Source organism: Staurois parvus, unplaced genomic scaffold, assembly GCF_062004578.1.
Source record: "Staurois parvus isolate SC_StPar_1 unplaced genomic scaffold, SC_StPar_1.0 ptg000147l, whole genome shotgun sequence".
Classification (NCBI taxonomy): Eukaryota; Metazoa; Chordata; class Amphibia; order Anura; family Ranidae; genus Staurois; species Staurois parvus.
In genome coordinates this window covers 22132029-22147500 of record NW_028317943.1, presented here as the reverse complement: position 1 = coordinate 22147500, position 15472 = coordinate 22132029, and the positions used below count along the sequence as shown (strand labels likewise).

General features: G+C 39.6%; 1 protein-coding gene across 4 annotated transcripts in view; it reads left to right on the top strand.

Moving 5' to 3' along the window:
- The window catches only part of CNOT2 (CCR4-NOT transcription complex subunit 2), a 107967-nt gene that overhangs the window by 36139 nt on the left and 56356 nt on the right, over positions 1-15472 (top strand). For all 4 annotated transcript variants that reach the window (XM_089674109.1, XM_089674110.1, XM_089674111.1 and 1 more), the window contains exons 2-4: positions 6192-6314; positions 6559-6631; positions 9682-9829. In XM_089674109.1, coding sequence (XP_089530235.1) covers positions 6204-6314; positions 6559-6631; positions 9682-9829 — 332 coding nt within the window. In that variant the 5' untranslated portion in view covers positions 6192-6203. The remainder of the gene's footprint in view (positions 1-6191; positions 6315-6558; positions 6632-9681; positions 9830-15472) is intronic.

The window sequence follows — 15472 nt, the reverse complement described above, 5'->3', positions numbered from 1 at the left end:
GTTATGGATTTTCCTTGGTGTCTCTATAGAGGTGCCTGCTGGCTTCAATTTGTATCCATTCTGGTTGTCCCTTAGCATATTGACTAAAGCATTTTTATTGGGTTCTACTCATTCAGATCTGCTGCTGTTTCTCTTTTAATTGGACCTAAAATTGCAGCACTGTTGGTTCTGGAAACAAGTTGTCATGAATATGCAGGGCAAAGCAGTTTTTTTTTTTTTTCTAGAGTCTAAACACAAAAATGTAATATGCTGTAGCTTACCAATCCTTAGATGAGGTGCCTGCATTTATTTTCCTCCTGGTAATTCTGCATATAACACAATTCCTGTCCGTTGGACGCTACAACCATAGTTGTTACATTGGCTGAACGTCAAACATCTACAGAAAGAAAACGAGTTATATAAGTCAAATAATTTGTAAACCATTTCACATCTACATTACAGTAAGTGTTGTCATTGTAACATAAATACCTATAACAGAAAAGTGAACCTCCACAGGGAGAAAAGAAGATTACTTAATGACTATAATAGTGATTGGATAGTAGAAAAAATATCTTTTATAGTACATATTTTAACTAAATGGATATTTTTTGATACGATTATACTTCAGGAAAGTACCTCCAGCATTGAGAAAACATTTACTAGCATAAAACATGTGTATAAAGAACACTAAACAACAGAGAGAAAAAATATATCCGAAAACATCCGGATGCCCAAATCGTGTAGAGATACATACCACAGCAAAAGCTGCTTGTTAATTTAACCATTGCTGGTTCTCTTTTCTGAACTTCAAACACGTCTGCCTTTTTGTTTATCTTTATTACATCTTTACTACATTACCTGCACTGAACAGGTGTGCTTGCTGGATGTGCTGTATCAACTGTATTAAGCCTCAGCTACATACAGTATACAGCTGTGTGTTCTGGCAGGGGGGTGGCAACCACCCCTCTCACTCCAGGAGCAAAACCGAGGTGGGCTGAGCACTGTTCAGCTATTCACAGGGAGCTTTGTATTCTATGAATGAATACAGAGCTTCCTCTTGCTGAGGCGGAATTTGTGATGTCATCCACCTGCCTCTCCACTTCAATCAGAAGAAACTTTGTTACGTTTAATGTACCTTTAAAATAGAGGAGAAAATGGCCCAAATTAGCCATTTTCTCCTCTATTTTAAAGGTACATTAAACGTAGCGTTAGGCTTTAAAGCATAGTAAACTCTAAACAATATATATATATATATATATATATATATATATATATATATATATATATATATATATATATATATATATATATATATATATAATAAACCCTGGCAGTGTCATACCATAATATGTTAGTATGCACAGCATACTAGCACATTATTGCAGATTTGCCTTTTAAAACAGAGCACTCTAGTGCTGCACTGACACACTTCTGCGGGCACTCACATCTTCACACAATCTTCCTTCTGGGTTTACTCTCCAGCCGTTTGAATGGCCAGGCCACGATGACATCACTTCCATGTACGGGAGTCCTTATCGTGGCATGGCGTTCTGCATTCATGGCACACTGCATGTACCCTGACTGCAGAACATAACTGCGCATGCGCAGTAACCTCAATTGGAGCTGATGTGACTATCTCCTGAACAGCACAAGTGTAGGAGATATTCACCATAACTACAGTTAGGATTTACTATAAGCTTACCTGTAGTTACAAATCGTAAGAGTTTGCTATTGCTTTAGCTTTGAACATATTGCAATCGATCTTTAAAACATTGCTGTGTATTTTTTTTTTTTTTTTTTTCTGTGTAATTGTGCATGGAATAGCTACAAAGATTATGGATCACTCAATACCGCTACCTTTTGAGCTCGTGTTTAGATCTTCTTTAAACACCATCTCTAGAAATCTCAAAGCCTTTTAATGTGTTGATGTAATTTTCAAAATCTGCTTTCACTCCTTTAATTCTGCAGCTTTCTTTATATATCATTTAAATAGTACCTGGAGATCCTGCCATGAAGGTTTTTTTTTTTTTTCAGTACTTCCTTTTATGCGATGACAGCTATCTTCTAATTTTGCTCCTGCATTGCTTCCCTGATGCATGCATCCCTGGTGAAGTCTATATCCTGCTAAAGCCATGCTGGAATGCATTGCACAGGAATGGTACTATTTTGCCAGCATCAGAACAGGCAGTCCAGAGCAGTGATATACTGCATAAAAGTAGCTGAAAAGGCTAGAGGAGCAGCCTTGATATGGTGAGAACCATAAAAATGCTAAAAGAAAAATCATTGCAGTTGTTTAGGAAGTGTCATTCAACTAGGATTTCTACTAAAATACTAAGGTTCTCCAAGGTGTGCTTTGAAGAGTTTGAAGCCATTTCAGAGATGGAATAACTTAACACATGAATATTTATGATCCATGGAATATAAAGGGTTTATTGATTTACATAAACAATTTTGTGCAAGAAAAGAGAAATTCAGTCCTGTTCACCTTGGTATTTATTTAATTACAGGTACTTGTATAGCGCCATCCATTTTTGCACCACTTTGCATACATTGTACATTCACATCAGTCCCTAACTCACATTTATGCATACAGATACTAGGGCCAATTTACACAGGAGCCAATTAACCTACCAGCATGTCTTTGGAGTGTGCAAGGAAACTGGAGTACAAGAAGGCAGGCACAGGAAAAACATGCAAACTCCAGGCAGGTAGTGCTTTAGTTGGGATTCATGAAATCTATAATTTCTTTAAAAAGTGCATTTTTCTAGGTGCATACAAACACTATATAATCTTGAAAAATAAAAAGAATGCGTTTCAGTTAATGAGTAGCAGATATATCTACTGTGCCTTGAAAAAGTTTTCATACCTCTTGAAATTTTCCACATTTTTGTCATGTTACAACCGAAAACGTAAATGTATTTTATTGGGATTTTATGTGATAGACCAACACAAAGTGGCACATAATCGTGAAGTGGAAGGAAAATGATAAATGGTTTTCAAAATAGTGTACAAATATCTGAAAAGTGTGCCGTGCGTTTTGTATTCTTTACTCTAATAACCCTAACTAAAATCTAGGGGAACCAATTGCCTTCAGAAGTCACCTAATTTAGAAAATAGTGTCCACCTGTGTGTAATCCAATCTCAGTATAAATACAGCTGTTCTGTGAAGCCCTCAGAGGTTTGTTAGGGAACATTAGTGAACAAATAGCATCATAAAGGCCAAGAAACACACCAAACAGGTCAGGGATAAAGTTGCGGAGAAGTTTTAAAGCGGGATTAGGTTATAAAAAAAAATATTGTAAGCTTTTAACATCTCATGGAGCACTGTTCAATCCATGATCTGAAAATGGAGAGAGTCTGGCACAACTGCAAACCTACCAAGACATGGCCATCCACCTAAACAGCATTAATCAGAGAAGCAGCCACGAGTGGCAAGAAGAAAGTAATTGTTGAAAGAAAGCCGTGAGAAGCCATGTGGGGAACACGGCAAATGTGGAATAAGGCACTCTGGTCAGATGAGTCCAAAATTAAACTTTTTGGCCTAAAAGCAAAACGCTACATGTGGCAGAAAACCAACACATCACCCTGAACACACCATCCCCACCGTGAAACGTGGTGGCAGCATAATGTTGTGGGGATTGTTTTTGAAGCAGGGACAGAGAACCTGGTCAGTGTTCATGGGAAGATGGATGGAACCAAATACAGGGCAATCTTAGAAGAAAACCTGTTAGTCTGCAAAAGACTTGAGACTGGGCAGGAAGTTCACCATCCAGCAGGACAACGACCCTAAACATACAGCCAGAGCTACAATGGAAAGGTTTAGATCAAAACATATTGATGTGTTAGACTGGCCCAGTCAAAGTCCAGACCTAAATCCAATTGAGAATCTGGCAAGACTTGCAAAATTCGTGTTCACAGACGCTCTACATCCAATCTGACAGAGCTTGAGCTATTTTGCAAAGAAGAATGGGCAGAAATTTCACACTCCAGATGTGCAAAGCTGGTAGAGACATACCGAAAAAGACTTGCAGCTGTAATTGCAGCGAAAGGTGGTTCTAAAAAGTATTGACTGAATACAAATGCACACCACACTTTTCACATATTTTGTAAAAAATGTTGAAAACTATTTTATAATTTTCCTTCCACTTCACAATTATATTGCACTTTGTGTTGGTCTGTCACATAAAATACCAATAAAATACATTTTTATGTTTTTGTTTGCAACAAGAAAAAATGTGGAAAACTTCTTCAGGGAGTATGAATACTTTTTTCAAGGCACTGTATGATCAAAATTGCCAGCGCTTGTGAAATGGCGAACGTATGTTAGCTTATCAAGTCTTGGCATTGCAGCTCTGCATAAGTGATTCCTTCCAGCAAGAACCAGTGATGGTTAGGGACCTGGAGAGGGGAATTAGGTGAGTATATTTTTTTGCTTCACAAGATAAGGAGGAAAAAAATGCAATACAGTGTAGTTTTTGAGATTGCGGAAGGGAGGAATGCTCAAAAATTGGTTTTATTCCACATTGGGGCTTTAATTTCACTACTCACAGGGGCCTGAGAAGATTTATTAAAGGGTATGTAAACTTTGAAACTGAACATGTTTGGTACCTTTTTGGTTTGTTATAAATGCCATTAAAATAGTTTTCTTGTATCTGTTCAATATGTGCAGGAAATCACCTGTTGATCTTGTCACAAATCTTGTTGCGTAAAAACCTGTGCTTCAGTCTTACATTTATTCCCAGCTACCTTTTGCGGCCTACAAAACCCATTACTTTAATGAACGAAGGATAGGGGGGTGTTTCTGTAGTTCTGTCCTAGGTAGAGTTAACCTGCAAGGACAGAAACTGCGTTATTGGCAGAATAAGGGGGGGTGGGGGGTAGATGCACTCACTGCACTGAAAGTGATGTTAAACACTACTTTTTTTTTTTTTTTTTCCTTTTTTTCCTTGCATTAAAATAACAAGCAATTTACACTTACCTGCTTTGTGCAATGCTTTTTCACAGAACATTCCTGATTCTCCTCTTCTAGGGTTCCCTGCCAGCGCTCCTAGCCCCTCCTCCTCGGCGGGTGCCCCCACAGCTGCTTTCCATGGGGCACCTGTGCGGGCTCTTTCCCGACGCGGCCCTGTCTGCGTCCATTGACACAAAGCGGGTGGCTCAGCCCCACCCCCAGCTCCCATTTGATTGACCGTAGTGGGAGCCAATGGTTCCTGCTGCTTTCCATCTGCCCAATGAGGATAGAGACAGCAGATAGAGGCTCTGCTGTCATGCATATCACTGGATCAGATTGGGTTCAAGTAAGAAAAGGGGGAGGGGGGCGCTGTGGGGTGGAGGAAGCTGCAGCACAGAAGGTTTTTCACCTTAATGCATTAAGATGCAAAACCTTAGGGCTGTAGAACCACTTAAAGGCCTTGTAAGCTGCAATGTATTATTTTTGGGTTGTGATACGCTCTTATGGTTAACATGTTTACCTTTTTGTTTACTTTTTTTTTTTATATGTTACCTCTCTTACAAGTGAGGATAGAGTTACTGTTGGTTTCCATCAGAATGCATGTTCTATATCAGCCTTTTTCAACCAGGGTGCCTTGGCAAAATGCCTAAAAATTGTCCAAAAACTGTATATAAGCCAGCAAGTGGATCAAGCCTGTTTTTTAGTTGCACAAAGCCGCAGGCTATTATTATGCACCATTACAACCTCCTAGCCGCCAGCATGCTAACAACCAATGACGACATCAGTTATTCGGTCACCTGCACAGAATCCTAGTTTGTCCCTCCCTGCCCCTCTCAGTCAGTGTTGAGGTCATATTAGCTCAGGGATAAAGAAAAACTGAGGGAGAAGAGAAACACTGGAATACTATTCAGTATCAGTGTGCAAAAGTGTATTTGCATTGGAAGAATAAATCACCTCTAATGTTGGGTGTCCTACTTGTGTGGATGTTGCTGCGCTATATAAAACTATTGGAATAGTTTTTCTTACATTTTAGAATGGGGTGCCTTGAGACTGTTGAGAAACACTGTTCTATAGAATACTTATTTCATTCTTAGTAAAATCCTCATGTGCTTCCTTTTGGCACCCTGAATTGTTTTATTACTTTTTTACTATTATGATTATTATAGGTACTTGTATAGCGCTGTCAATTTACACTTTTTTAAATGTTTTGTGTTTGTTATTTAATCACAAAGGATTAACATTGTAATGTGTCATTTTTCAGGTGACATACAGCATGTTTGGTGCTTCAAGAAAGAAGTTTGTAGAAGGAGTCGAAAGTGACTACCATGATGAGAATATGTATTATAGCCAGTCATCAATGTTTCCGCATCGGTCGGAAAAAGATGTATGTTGTGCTTTTTATTCCCTGTGTTTGGTGTTTGTTTTGTTTTAATGCTTCAGTTTTTAGGTTGATATAAACTATACATAAAATTATTAGTATTTAGAATGTGTTTCCTATTGTGTGTTATATAATATTTTAGAAAATTGCTGATGATTTGTGTTCTCGTTCCCTCACTCATTTATTTTTTTTTCTCCCCTACTTTTTTTTTTTTCTCTCTCTCTCTTCCCCCTCTGTTCTTGCTTTTTAGATGCTGGCATCACCATCACCATCCGCGTCGGGTCAGTTGTCCCAATTTGGGGCTAGTTTATACGGGCAACAAAGTAAGTTGTGTGGGTTATTTTTTTTTTTTTTATTATATTTTTTTTATGTTTTTTGTTTTTTTGTTTTTTTTTTTCCAAGCATTCATTGAATGAATAATTTCTTCATAATAATCGGTGTATGTCTTACAGTACCACCTATAAGTGCTAAATTCCTAAATCTATAAACAATTCATGAAGCACTCTCACACACATCCTTAGTGCAAAGATAAACATAAAGAGGAACAAATAACATTTGTAACTCACTCTATAATACCTGGTGCATGTTGCTTCTCTGCTATAGCTGTTCCTATGACTATACCCCACTGGGTGGGGCGAAATGCATCAGGGTGTGTGGTTTGGTGTAGGCTGAGGCTGCTCTTTGATTTATTCACCTGGTCTGGTTGGGAGTAGCGGCGATCTTTTTTACATTTACAAGCCCCCTGGATTGGTATTAGAACAAGCCTGCACTCCCATACTCTGGGACACAGGGAAATGCTTTCACCCCTACTTTGGCGTCAAAAGCAACCTAACAGGTCACATAATGTTCCATATTTAGCCCCCTTTTGTTTGTCATTTAAAGGGGAAGTTTGACGTTCTAAAGAAAAACAAACCTACATACTCTTAGCTGCAGCTGACAGTGGACTTTAGCACATTGGTGGCTGATTGTGTGTCACAGAAGTGCAAAAGTAAGCATAGCGATAAATGGCTGTGGCCATACTTTTCTTTTAAACCCATGGTATGGCATTTCTTCGTATGGGGAAAAAAAACCCTCATGTATTTTTCTGCTTCCACTCTCACTTCCCTACTGTATCCTGTTTTGTCTATTTGCTGTTTCTTTTTTATCGTTGTTTCACTTCCCTAAAGGGTTAAAACCAAGCTTGTACAATCTTGTTGCAATTTTACTAAACTCTACCTTGAATAGCAATATTGATAACCCCGTTGTGATTTAATTTCTTCAGTTATTGCTTTGGGGCTGTAATTGGTTCTGGGCTGTCATGTAAACATCACATTGCTCACAAACCACCTCCTGCCATCTATGACTTAAAAGAATATTTCATATCCATACCTTCCTTACATATGATCCAGCTACAATGCTGGTGAAGGGTCTTATATGACTTTTGTAGGACTCTGCTGGACTCATCTGCCTTAGTTACTCAGTTACTCATCTGCCTTAGTTACTCCTCCTGTGCTTCTTTTTTCAGTAACTACCTGCACTAGCTGCCAACTTCTCTAAGTTCAGTTCAAACTTCTAATTCTAACCTATAAAAATATATTTACATCTGGCCCATCCATATATAAGATAATTTCAGATGATATACCAAACTCTGCCCCCACTGAATATAACCTTCTGTTTTCCACCTACTTAGACTTCCATATCTGAGGTAATCTCATGATCTTCTCCCACCTGTAGTTCAATACTCTCCAACTCTTGAAACTTTAGAGAGACGCTGTCACCTTGCAGTTAAGAAGACACTGATATTCTGCCCATTTAAACAAAGTGATGGTGTCTTTATAAGCTCACTCTACTTCTTTAGACACACATAGAATCTGAGCTTCATTAAGTCATTCTTGGTTTATGACTTCTCTTCTGGCAAGGTACAAACTATCATCATATACAGCTTGTTCGCTTTTCTTGAAAGCTGATACGGGTAGGGCCCTCCTATTGTTACATTGTGCTAAACAATTCTATGTAGTTGCTCTTTGAAACCTCTAATGTATTGTATTATCTGTACTAGCCCCTTCCCCATGTTCTATTTATCATTTTTTAGTTGCTAAGGGTGATTTATAAATACAGATTCTAGAGAGCTCTACAATGTGCAGTATAACTGCTTAAAGTGTTACTAAACCCACAACAGTAAAATCAGTCTGTATATGCAGTAAAGCATGCTGGTTATGCTCACTGTGGAACCTACGAGGTTAATCCTCTGCATTGTGTAAAAACGCTGTATGATCCTGACTTCTCTGATCCTCCCCTTCTTCCAGTGTCCCCCTCTTATCTCCTATCGTGTGGAGTCTCTCTGCACATGCTCAGTTTGGTGTATATTTCTAGAGGTTTTTTTATTTTTCTTGGGAGAGTGCATGTGATCAGCACAGGGCCAATCAGCACTGTCCAGACAGAGGGTCAGGGGTCGTACATCTTCCTAGAGCAGAATGAAAACTACAAGCTTTAACATATGCTCGGCTGGACACTGATAGAAGTCACAAGACTGCTGTAACTGCTGATGAGAAAAGGTATTTAGCAGTTTATATTTACTACAATAATTGCATTTCCATGTTCTGTGTACTGTGGGAGACCAAATATAGTGAATGCAGGATCCTGGGTTTAGTAACACTTTTAACTTCTCTGCTTCACTCTACATCTGTCATTGTTCTTTTGGTTACCAGTAAATAGCATGATCTCATATACGGCAATATTTAACAGAAAACTGTTTTAACTGGGTCAGAATTCCTAACTCTCAATTATCAGTAAATTTTGTTTGTCAAATTTCTTTTAAATTGTCAAAAGTAAAAAAAAAAAAAAAAAAATGCAGTATAAATGTTTCAGAGTTCATCGATGGCACCATATCTCTCGCAATCACTTTGTGAATTTTTCAACCATTCAGGCTGTATTTATCATCAGCTCTCAATCCTTTAAAATTTGTTGCAGTGCTAGTGGAAAATTATCGATATGTTCTACATTCAATCAGAGCATTAAAAAGGTTATTTTGTGAAATTCTTGGAATGATATGTGTATGGCCTGCGTTAAAGATCTGAACTAGGATCTTTACTCTGCATTTGCTTTGTCAAATCCCCAGGGTACATTTTATTTCTGTCTCTGGATATCTAAATGTAATACAATTTTAATTAGTTTGTGAACGTGAATATGTTCTTGATGTCAATTCCACAAATCCCTCCAGCGATTTTGTATTTGACTATCTTGTTGTCTATCTTCCGTATTACTAAATATGACAGTCTTTAGGAAAAGCTGAAGGCATGTATGCATCAGTTTTAAACTTTTAACTGCAGAAACCATGTGACAGTTGTATTTGTATAAGATATTTGAGTTATGTTCCTTTTGTATGTTTCTACAGGTGCACTAGGCCTTCCAATGAGGGGGATGAGCAACAATACTCCTCAGCTAAATCGCAGCTTATCACAAGGCACTCAGTTACCAAACCATGTAACGCCAACCACAGGGGTACCAACAATGTCACTTCATACACCACCATCTCCGAGCAGGTACTGATAAAATGTAGTATTTTATAATCAGAGTGTATTCTTATTCTTCAAATCCTGTGTAAAGATCTAAAATATCAACCAATGAAGCGGGTAATGCGTTGTAGAACCAGGCAATCCAAACTAAAGATCATTATAGATAAACTAAGGATTGGTTTGCAATCTTTGTGAGAGCAGGGCCTGGCAAATTTCTTTCAAATGGCTTCCATGTTTATACTCCTGGAATAAAAGTGTGAAAATGCAAAATAGAGAGAGAGCGAGAGAGAGAGATTGATTAGCACAACAGTGCATAGAGAGCTTCATGGAATGGGTTTCCATGGCCGAGCAGCTGCATCCAAGTCTTACATCACCAAGTGCAATGCAAAGCATCAGATGCAGTGGTGTAAAGCACGCTGCCATTGGACTCTAGAGCAGTGGAGGCGTGTTCTCTAGAGTGACGAATCACGCTTCTGTCTGGCAATCTGATGCAATACTTTTGGCCATATAGTGTGTGTGTGTGTGTACAGTATCTCACAGAAGTTAGTACACCCCTCACATTTTTGTAAATATTTAGCTTGTAGAACAGTGAAAAATTGCTGTCCCCCCAAAATAACTCGACACACAGCCATTAATGTCTAAAATGCTGGCAACAAAAGTAAGTACACCCCTAAGTGAAAATGTCCAAATTGGGTCCAATTGGCCATTTTCCCTCCCTGGTGTCATGTAGACTTGTTAGTGTTACAAGGTCTTAGGTGTGAATGGGGAGCAGGCATGTTTAAATTTGGTGTTATCGCTCTCACTCATACTGGAATTTCAATATGGCACCTCATGGCAAAGAACTCTCTGAGGATCTGGAAAAAAAAGAATTGTTGCTCTACATAAAGATGGCCTAGGCTATAAGAAGGTTGCCAAGACCCTGAAACTGAGCTGCAGCACAGTGGACAAGACCATACAGCAGTTTAACAGGTTAGGTTCCACTCAGTACAGGCCTCGCCATGGTCGACCAAAGAAGTTGAGTGCACGTGCTCAGCGTCATATCCAGAGGTTGTCTTTGGAAAATAGACGTATGAGTGCTGCCAGCATTGCTGCAGAGTTTGAAGGGGTGGGGGGTCAGCCTGTCAATTTTCAGACCATACGCCGCACAGTGCATCAAATTGCTCTGCTTGGCTGTCATCCCAGAAGGAATCCTCTTCTAAAGATGATGCACAAGAAAGCCCGCAAACAGTTTGCTGAAGACAAGCAGACTAAGGACATGGATTACTGGAACTACGTCCTGTGGTCTGATGAGACCAAGATGAACTTATTTGGTTCAGATGATGTCAAGCGTGTGTTGGGGCAACCAGGTGAGGAGTACAAAGACAAGTGTGTCTTGCCTACAGTCAAGCATGGTGGTGGGAGTGTCATGGTCTGGGGCTGCATGAGTGCTGCTGGCACTGGGGAGCTACAGTTCATTGAGGGAACCATGAATGCCAACATGTACTGTGACATACTAAAGCGGAGCATGATCCTCTCCCATCGGAGACTGAGCCGCAAGCCAGTATTCCAACATAACGACCCCAAACACACCTCCAAGATGACCACTGCCTTGCTATAGAAGCTGAGGGTAAAGCTGATGGACTGGCCAAGCATGTCTCCAGACCTAAACCCTATTGAGTATCTGTGGGGCATCCGCAAGCGGAAGGTGGAGGAGCGCAAGGTCTCTAACATCCTCCAGCTCCGTGATGTCGTCATGGAGGAGTGGAAGAGGACTCCAGTGGCAACCTGTGAAGCTCTGGTGAACTCCATGCCCAAGAGGGTTAACGCAATGCTGGAAATTAATAGTGGCCACACAAAATATTGACACTTCAGGCCCAATTTGGACATTTTCACTTAGAGGTGTACTCACTTTTGTTTTCAGTGGTTTAGACATTAATGGCTGTGTGTTGAGTTATTCTGAGGGGACAGCAAATTCACACTGTTATACAAGCTGTACACTCACTACTTTACATTGTAGCAAAGTGTAATTTCTTCAGTGTTGTCACATGAAATGATATAGTAAAATATTTATAAAGTGTGTGTGTGTGTGTGTGTGTGTGTGTGTGTGTGTGTATATCTATCCCCTTTTTTTAAAAAGTAAGATTTTTAATCAATGTCTTAATGAACACAAGAACAATTTCCAAAATTTTGACACAACTTGAGTTTTCTAGAACTTTTTTTTTAGCTCATTACATGAAAGTAAGGTTAATATAACTTCGATAACAGAATCTTCAGTTTTACTCAAATTAGTTGATGAGAAAATTAATACACCCCACGACAAAAACTACATCTAGTATTTTGTATGACCTCCTTGATTTGTAAGGACAGTACCACGTCTTCTAAGCATGGAATTAACAAGTTGGCAACGTCTTATCTTTTTCCATTCTTTTAAGACTGAGTTCTACTCAAAAGCAGAAGCTCCGCTTATTTGCCAACCCCCCTCCACTGCCATATTTGCCACCTTTTGGGGGGGGAGGTAACTTTTGACCGGTACCTTCTCCCACTGCCGGCTCAGTTCGCCACAGTGAAGTGAGCTGGAAGTTCGGCCTCCTCCTTCCTCCTGCAGTCTCCTGGGAACCTTCACAGGTCCCAGAAGACTGCCAGACCAATGAGAATGTGTGCAGTGTGACTCGCGCATGCACAGTGGACACCCAACTGTGAAGTCACAAGCTGTCACAGCCTGGTACCCACAGTTGTGATGCTGGGAAAAGAAGAGGCAGAGAAGGGACGGCTCGGGTGAGCATATCGGTGGACCCTGGGACCAGGTGAGTGTGTATTAAGTCAGCAGCTATAGTTCTTGTAGCTGGTGACTTAATAAACAACTGACTGGAATTCCACTTTAAGAACAACCTCTTTCAGAGCCTGGATGCTGGATGGAGAGTGATGCAAATTTTAAGGTTTGCCATGTTGGATATCTATTTACTCAATGCAACCTCGTCTTTTTATATTTTACAAAATACCTTTGTGATAATATCGTGTGACATAAAAAATTGGAGCTATTTTATTCTCTAGGGTCTCTGATTTCAGAAAATATATAATGTTTTGGAGTTTTGTGTAATCTTCAGGCCTTAAATGTTTTTTTTTTTTTTTTTTTTTTTTTTTTAAACGTGTGAAAAAAAAGCAAGAATAGCTCTGGCAGCGAAAGGGATAAAGGATAAGCCCAACAGCCCCCTTTCCTGATGAGCAGCCAGTCGATGCTCATTACACTGCAAGGTCTCTCCCCTCCCTGCTAGTCCCCAGGTGCAGTGGTGTTTTAAGTCGCCATAAAGCCCCTTTCGGTTTTAAAAGCCCCAAGACATTCCATAAAGAACCTTGGTTAAAATTGGGACACCAATTTAGTCCATGGACAAATAGTTTTTTCAAAAATTTCCACACCCGTGTATCACTTTTCCTACAGTATTCTGACTGATAAGTAGTTTTTTGCTGATCTTCTTGTAGCCTTCACCTTTCTTGTGTAAAGAAATTATTTTCTTTCTCAGGCCATGTGACATTTCTCTTCCATGTGGTGCCATTGCTGACAGCATGAAATGAGAAGGGGTTTTCTTTGTCAAGTAACACCCTTTATAATCAGCTGTCTGCTGGACACCTGTTTAATGAATAATTAGACTCGCCTGTACTTGAATTCTTGTTAATTAAGGTTTTGTTGTCTACAATTTGGCTTTGCTGCAAAGGCTGGCCATACGCTATACAATTTTCTGTCCCAATTTCTGCCCAATCTCCTTTAGATTTACCTTCAGCTATGTAATGCACAGGCCTGCCTAATTGGATACAATTGAAAGTGTTGTTTAGGTTTGAGCTCATATATGGTTTTTGGTAAATCTAAAGCAAATTTCTCAAGAAAATTGTATAATGTATGCCTTTTGACTTTCATTGGGGTGTATTCATTTTTGCAATATGGTCTTGAATGCATTTGTTAGGAAAAATACTTTTTTGTTAGGGCAAATTAACATTTTGCTTGCAATCAATAGCCTGCATTGGTGGGAGTATTTTGTAGTATAGTGTCCCATAGAAAATATTGATTCTGAAAGGAAAGGTTTTCCGACAAATTTATTGGGGTGTACCCGTGTGTGTGTGTGGGTGTGTGTGTGTGTGTGTGAGACAACACAATTTTTTAATTATGCTCTGAGTGGGGGCTGAAGGCACATTAACATCCATGCTGAAGCACATTTTTCCTACAACAGTTTTTCTAATGCACTCCAACTCCCTGAAGCATTTTATGTTTTTAAGTAGTAGTTTTTAATGGTGGGTGTTGCAGTTTTTTTTTGGTCACACGGCATTTGCCCAGCAGTATTTTTAAGAAATTACACTGCCACATGTAAAAGTGATCCAGCGGCTAGTTGACTGCTAGAATTGATTAAATATTCAAGGACATCGCCAGCTGAAAGAGATACCAAGGTCTTGACTGCAGCTGCAGCTATGGCCCTGTTATTATCAACTCAATTAGAGGACGTACGGGTACATACGGGTGGGAAGTAGTTAAAGTAGAGTTCCAGCCTAAACCTAACTAGTCTTAAAAATGTCCGCTCTCCCTCCTAAGACTTTTTTTGCTGGCTAACCTGTGTTAAAAAAAAAAAAAAAAAATGTATTTACTTACTTTTCAACCTTCTCTGGTCCAGTCATGTGATTTTGCTCCCTTGTGTAAGCCAGTGGCTGCTGCACGGGAAGGAGGGAGCTCCAGCAATGGCTGGGACATGGGAGTCTATGGGTGATGTCACTGCTCCCAGCCATTCCCAGCTGTTGCCAATCTCTCTCTCTCTTCTTTCTCATGCGGGACTCTGTCCACACATCCATGTCATTCATGCAGAGTTCTTTGAAAAATTGAACCAGAAGTACGAACAGCCTTTACAACTGTCGGCATATAGTTTTCAATGAACTACCAGGGCGCTACTGAACGCTCTAGGTAGTTCATTGATGCTTCCTGTCAGTGTGTAACTGCCTGCCCGTACGATGTATGGGTGGACAGCCTGCCAGAGCCCTGCATTGCAATTCTTTACAGTCCCCTAATTAAAAAATTAAACAATATACTCTTTTTTTTCCCCCCCTTCAAAAAAGATATGCATCTATTAACCAGTTGCCTACCGCCCTAAAGCAGAAATACTGCTACAGGGTGGCAGGGCTGTGCATATTCGTGTGTGTATATATACGTGATTTGCATTTCCGGGTAGGGGGCGGGCGCGCTGCCCCACCTGTGCCACCATTGGTGGCTACAGATGTCAATCACCAGGTCCTGGACAGTGGTTCTCTGCTGGCACCAGGTGATCACCAAGTAACACTGACAGGAGAGTAAACACAGGTTCCTCTCCTCCAAGCAACAACATGCTGCTGTGTATTTCTCTACAGAGAAATACACAGCAGCATGTTTCCCAGTATATCTACTGCCATTTGTAAATGCTATAACTTTCACGTAAACCAATTAATTTACACGTATTGGGATTTTTTTTTTTAGCAAAGACATGTAACAGAATACATTTTGGCCTAAATTTATGACTAAATTTGTTTTTTTTGTTTTTTTTTTACTGGATATGTTTTTTTACCAAAAAGTCAAAAATATTTTTGTTTTTCAAAATTGTCGCTCTTTTTTTTATAGCGCAGAAAATTAAAAAACACACAGGTGATCAAATACTGATGGGAAATTGGAAGAAAGCTCTACTT